Genomic DNA, 6,095 nt, shown 5'->3' on the forward strand with positions numbered 1-6,095 from the left:
TCAGATGCAGCAACACAATGAGACTGGACACAGGCCACCAATGCCAGGCACTGCGTGGGCAAAGCTGCCAAGAGGGCATGGGGTGAACTGAGCGGTGGTCCCTCAGAAGTATGTCCACCTGAGGTCTATAAACATGACCTTACTTACAAAAAGTGTCTCTGCAAACATCATGTTAAAATCTAGGGGCTGGATTATACTATTATGACTGTAACAAATATATCTGTACAGCTGTGAGAAACAGACCTCCTCTTTTTAAAAATCTTTGTTACACATCACGAGGCGGGGAACTAGTTAACCAGAGCCTTGCAGCCTGCCTTACACATACAGCCACATGCACTGCCTGACCCTCCCCCAGCCCACAGGTCCCCTGAAGGGAAGCAGAAGCCACAGCAACAGACAGCCCAGCTCAGCTTCCATGGTCAGGGGGTCCACCCACACTCCACAGCTGAGCAGCACTGCTCTATAGCACTTTCCAATACAGTGAGCATCTGTTCTTCAGCACATGCCTGTAAGAGACTGTGGGGAATGAGAGCGCCCAGCTGGATAGCTTTTCCTATCTACATACCTGAAAAAATTGAGGGAATTAACAGGTGACTGTTCACAGGATACACTGTTCTCAGAAATAATTACATGGAATGAGCCATGTAAAACTTAAGACTTTATTCTATCTAGTTGAAACTCATGAAAACAATTGCATTCTTATGCACCACATCTGAAAATGTAAAATATAAAACCCAGTTTTGTCTCATGATACTGTAACAGAACAGAGTACATAAGAAGAGAACGTCAAGTAGGATCCCAATCCCACGTCACATTTCAGCAAGGCTGTCTTCCTGCCTGCTTTCCCCAAAGGAAGAAGGGACCCCCCAAGGGTCTGTGAGCTGCAGGACAGCTGGGCAAGCTCTGCTCCTCCAGTCTGCGTCCCACAAGGTCAAGAGGATGGGAGCCAGAGGTAGGCGCGAGGCCAGTTCACGTGGCTGGAAGGCAGCGTCGGCAGGCACAGCTTCTCACTGATCAGTCCGGCAATTAAAGGGTGTGGGGTCTTCACACACTTAGGAGGGGGGGTGATCTTCCCCCCGAATGCTCCGGTACTTGGCCATGTCTTCTGGAAATACTTTAGAAAGTTCCTGAATCAGCAGGCTTTTAAATTTCTACAAACAAAAATAGCTTTGTCAAAAAAAAATCCAGGTTATAGACAACACAGCCCCTCCAAGGAGCCCACAGTCCCCAGTGCAACCCGAAGGGATGCAGCCAATCACTGGAGTGTCTGCAGTTAAGGTGTTTCAGAGAAAGAGTGCTCTGGAAGGGGACTAGGTTTTAAGACGACTCCTTCCCTCCAGCCAGGTGCTCCCTCCCAGAGAAGGTAACTTCTGCAGGGCTAACACTCAATGAAGCAGTTACTCACTGGAATCACACTGAGATCATGCACGTGTGCAAACACCTCTTGAAGCTTCCCCGAGCACAGGAATACATCATTTACTGCAAACACCACAGTTCTCCGCCACTCATAACATTAGTTCTACCCCCGTCTTAGAATCTGTCCAGTGCGCCTGCACCCCAAGCCTCCACTCTATGGGTCACAAGGTCAAAGTCAGGAAGACACACGCCGCTTCACTACAACGGAAAAACGTTCTCACAAGTGTTAACTGGTGCCCACTGGGGACACACAGGCCGCAAAAGTGTGCCTTGAGACTGCCACAGCTCTCAGGTGAGAGAGGGCACCCAGTGCCACAGGTGCACAGAGAAGATTAACCACACGGGCACCAGCAGTGGGCACTGCACTCTAGAAGCCCAAGGCGATGAACCTAAGACGCTGGGGGGACCAGAAGCCTTAGCCCCAAGGGCCGTCACTGTGTCCACAGAGGGGATTTCTGTTGTGTCCAGGAAGTCCTCAACCCAAGCTGACGGGAGACATGATGCATGGGCTCAATGCTAAGAGGACCGGCCCCACTTCTGCGGGCTATGGTCTGACAGAAGCCATCCTCACTCCTGCCCCTCAGCTAGAGCCTTCTGAGCACCGGGCACGCCTGCACTGGCCTGCACACAGCACACACGAAGGCTGGCTGATAGTGGGCAGGGAGTGGGCAGTACAGGGGCAGACGTCTGACGCTGGAACTTAACTATCAGACAGAGTGGACAGTGGGTAGAGAAAGAAAAATGGGCACTTGAGCCAGCACCCTGGGGAAAGAAACTTTCAGGAAGGCCTGTGAGCCTCTCGGAGGAAGCAAGGCTCACTGTGCAAATGGAATATGACCAGGCTGACAAAAGAAGACAGGGCCTGAAGGCTAGCAGGAGGCCCAGAGGACACTAACGCATACGGTGCTCTCACTGCAGGCCACACAGTGCATCCGCTGGAGGCCAGGCCAGGAGGGTCCAAACAGAAAAGCGAGCACTATCCGAACCACAGTTCAGTGACCCGAGAGAGAAAACTGCAGTTCGCACTCAGGGCAAGGGGCCAAGCTCTCTGTGGGGAGTGTCAGGGAGTTCCTAGAGGTCTGAAGGCAGATGCTGGAGACCACATAAACCTTCCATGATCCTCCACCTGCAGCCCGCTGGCACAGAAAAGGCCTCCAGTCAGGGTCGATACAGAATATGTTGCCCAAGGAAGTCAAATGGGAAAGTCCGGACGAAAGTCCCGCTGGCCAGGGACACCACCAGACAAAACGTAAGATGACAATCTGTTTCCTTGTTCGTCACAGGGCTGGGGCTCAGTGACATTCAACGTAACTATTCCATATGCCAGAAGTCCCACTGTGTGGCAGTCATACAGCCCACAGAGAGTAACAGCAAAGTCCGCCAGCCATGCGTACTGGCCGACACGCGGCCCTCCCGACACGCGGTGTCTTACCTTCATTGTGTCAATCTTCCCCTTGACTTGCTCATTTTTAGCCAGAGCCCTCTCCAGGCACTCTTTGGTGTAGAGCTGGGGATTTCGACCTTGATCAATGTATCTGCAAACAAGAACATCTCCGTCAACTCAGCTGACTCACCTAACTTTTCTGGAAAGTAGACAAGGACCAAAAAAAAAAAAAAAGAAAAAAAAAAAAAAAGTCCAGTAGGCACGCCTTCCCTGTCTAGGAAGCAGCTCTTACATTTAGAACTAAGTCCTCATAGTTCTCCAAGCATGCACCTCTATTTCTAGCAGCCCACGAGGCAAGAAATGATCACTAGGCACCCAGACAGCACAAGCCATGCGCCCCCTTACATCTATCTGTACAGCACTCACCACTCACAACGCATGTGCATAAAGAAGAAACAAATGCACACGGGCTTCTGCCCTTCGGGTCCTCAAACAGCGCGTATGATAAAGATGTGCTTGAGTGTGGTGCAGCTCAGGCCTGTGACATGGAGCCTGACTGCTCACATGCTGTGTGTGTGGGGAGGTGGGGGGGGTACGGGAGGGACACCCAGCGTCCATTTGGTGGAGATGGTGTTCTCAATACACTGCCTTAAACACACCCCAGTGACCTAATGCAGCACAGTGTTTCTCTCCAGCGATTGCAAGACAATACAACTACCCTGACAGCGTTAACATGCTTAGCCAAAATGCCATCATACCCTGAGTCATGAAATCCACTGCCCGCCATATGCAGATTTTACCAAGGACAGACTACCTGGCTAGTTCTGCACAGTGGATAAATCTGAATCATTCAGCTACATTCAGGTTAATACTCATTAAGCTGGCCTTTATAACAAACAGCCAAAATACCAAATTTCTAGAATTTGCGTTTCAGTTTGGTGCTTTTGTAGTAATGTAAAGAAAGCAGCAGATTCCGGTGACTTCTAAGCAGATGCATTTCGAACAGAAGAGCATGAAAAGGTGCCATCCGCGTGTGTTGCGTAAGCAAGCGGCTCCTCATATTTTGTATTATCGCTCACACACAACTCTTATTTTGTTTGTTTTTGTTTTCAAGACAGGATTTCTCTGTGTAGCCCTGGCTGTCCTGGAACTCTCTGTAGACCAGACTGGCCTCAAACTCACGAGAGCCACCTGCCTCTGCCCCCACGTGCTGGGATCAGCCTGTCCACCACCCCCCCACGCCACAGCTCTTTAATTCATAAACTATGAGCCTTCTCTCCACTGAACTCAGAAACCTGTTTTTCTATACTCCATTTTCAACAACACAAGCCTGGGGTGACACCCTTTTTTAAGCCCACTTGTTCACTACATCCCATGAGACAGGCATTCCTGTCTGCTTTTCTCACACGCCACCCTCAAGCCCACATCCAGAGCCAGCAGAGACCCACAGCGGTACTCACTCAAAGACATCCAGAGGCACCATGATATCGTGCAGCTGCTGTCTGCACTTGTCTATGTCCTGTAAGCCCGTGACAATAAAGTTCCTGGGGAATGAGCAGAGGGGTGTGCGGTTAGCTCTGACGACAGCACAGGCACAACCCACACACAGCACAGCTCACGGGGTTTCAAGTCACAGTGGTTAAAATGGCAAGGTTGGAGATACTGGGGCAGATAACCGAGGAGACAGCGGGGTACAAGAAAGCCACACTAACTAGATAAGAGAGAGACAGGGCCCTGGGAACAGCACAAAGCCGGTCTCAGCAGGCTCGGGTCTAGGCAATGCTCCAGTTTGCCTGCATCCCACAAAGCCCTCCCTGAAGAGGAGTGCAAAATATCACTGCCCTCTACTCTGGTAATCACCTAGCCTTGCCCTCAGCTATAACAGACTCAACTGTGAATACTGTGGGTAAGGATGGCTTCCAGGGCAGTCTCCCATTCCAGAACAGGGACCAGGGGGGTGAGGGATCAGAGCAGATTTCCAGGTCCAGACACTAGAGGCAGGCCTTGCCTTTCTGCTGAGTCAGGAGACCCCTGCCACCCTCAAGAGGCTGCTGTGCAGCTCACACCTGAACCCTCAATTGCCACCAGATTCGGATGATACCTTTAGACTTAATACCCTCAATAATTTTCCTTCTAAACTCAGGATGGAGGTAAAGAAAGAGCAAAGTTTTCGAGAACACATGTTGTCTGAATGGGCTTTCAGGGCAGGCAGCATGGAGCAGTGGGCTCCAGCTTGAGTAGAGGACCCATGGTCTGCAAGCTAGAAATCCACCCCTCCTGAGTTGACCCTCAGCCCCTCCCAGAGTCACCCTCCACCACCTAGCTGCGCTATACGGCGGTGAGGCCCGCTCTTAAATATTTTGTTTCCCTGTCCGGCATTCCAAAACCAGGCTGCACGACCAGCACAAAGATACTGCTGGGAGAAAAAAATAAAATCAACCCTCTGTGCCTTCTTCCACAGCCAGGCCTATGCAGCAGGTGGCTCTAGGCCCTCGGGAGGAGCTTGCTCCTCTTTAACTTAGAGGAGTGGACTCAGCCTCGCCGGTGGGATGGGGCGGGATTGGGTGGGGATGGAATGCTCCCAGCCTCCCCGGTAGGATGGGGTGGGGGAGGGCTGAGGTGTGGTGGGGTGGACGGTGTGGCCCCAGCCTGCCCCGTAGGGTCACAGTGGTGCCGGCCTCTGCCCCCCCCCCCCCCCCCGCAGTGAAGTCAGGATGGAGCTACCCCACCGTGGAGTCCGGATAGAGCCGCCGCCCCTGCACGGTCCACCGACCACACCAACAGGCCCTAGTGGGGTCCCCAGGCCAGCGGCAGGGGCTCCGCACAGAGGCGCCGACGCCCGCCCCGCCTGCACTCACAGTTTCTGGCTGAGCCCCGCCTGGCTGCTGGGCTGGAAGTCGCTGACGATGATGCCGAGCTGCCGAATGTTCTCCACGAACTTCTCCAGGTGCTCCTCCAGGTGGTCGAACTTCTCCGCCATGGCCAGCTCCGCCCGCCCCTCGGCTTGCAGCTCCCAGCGACTCAAGCTCGGCCCTGCTCTTCGCTTCCGGCTTCCGGATGCCCACTTCCGTTTCCTCGGGGAAGGCGGGGTCTCGTCGGGGGCGGGCCCTAGCGCCGGGGGCGGGGCGAGGCTGGAGTCCTTGGCCGGGAAGCTGCTGTGAACGACCAGCGTGGGGGGGAAAATCAATGGAGAAAACGCGGCGGGTGTGTGTGTCGTGGGCGAGGAAAATAAAGACAGGGCGAGATTGAAAACTCCTAGCCGGTACTTTCAATGAAGAAAAACCAAGTCTCACCA

The 6,095-nt window shown here is 53.0% G+C and overlaps 1 protein-coding gene across 1 annotated transcript; it reads right to left on the bottom strand.

Annotated features, from left to right (window-relative positions):
* Positions 1-645: 645 nt before the first annotated feature.
* Positions 646-5,849, bottom strand: Med10 (mediator complex subunit 10). The gene is made up of 4 exons (XM_038323202.1): positions 5,659-5,849; positions 4,261-4,344; positions 2,849-2,951; positions 646-1,151 (listed from the first exon to the last, which is right to left on the bottom strand). The coding sequence occupies exons 1-4, from the start codon at positions 5,778-5,780 to the stop codon at positions 1,053-1,055; spliced, it is 408 nt and encodes a 135-aa protein (XP_038179130.1). The 5' UTR covers positions 5,781-5,849; the 3' UTR covers positions 646-1,052.
* Positions 5,850-6,095: the final 246 nt, after the last annotated feature.

The sequence above is a fragment of the Arvicola amphibius genome, chromosome 3 (genome assembly GCF_903992535.2).
Source record: "Arvicola amphibius chromosome 3, mArvAmp1.2, whole genome shotgun sequence".
Lineage (NCBI taxonomy): Eukaryota > Metazoa > Chordata > Mammalia > Rodentia > Cricetidae > Arvicola > Arvicola amphibius.

Excerpts from the sequence above, each read along its gene's own strand:
- Med10 (XM_038323202.1), bottom strand. The coding sequence starts at position 5,780 with ATGGCGGAGAAGTTCGACCACCTGGAGGAGCACCTGGAGAAGTTCGTG. Across the intron at positions 2,952-4,260 it reads GTGCCTCTGGATGTCTTTGA|ATACATTGATCAAGGTCGAA; the intron begins GTGAGTACCGCT and ends TCTTGTTTGCAG. Across the intron at positions 1,152-2,848 it reads GGAAGATTGACACAATGAAG|AAATTTAAAAGCCTGCTGAT; the intron begins GTAAGACACCGC and ends TTTTGTTTGTAG.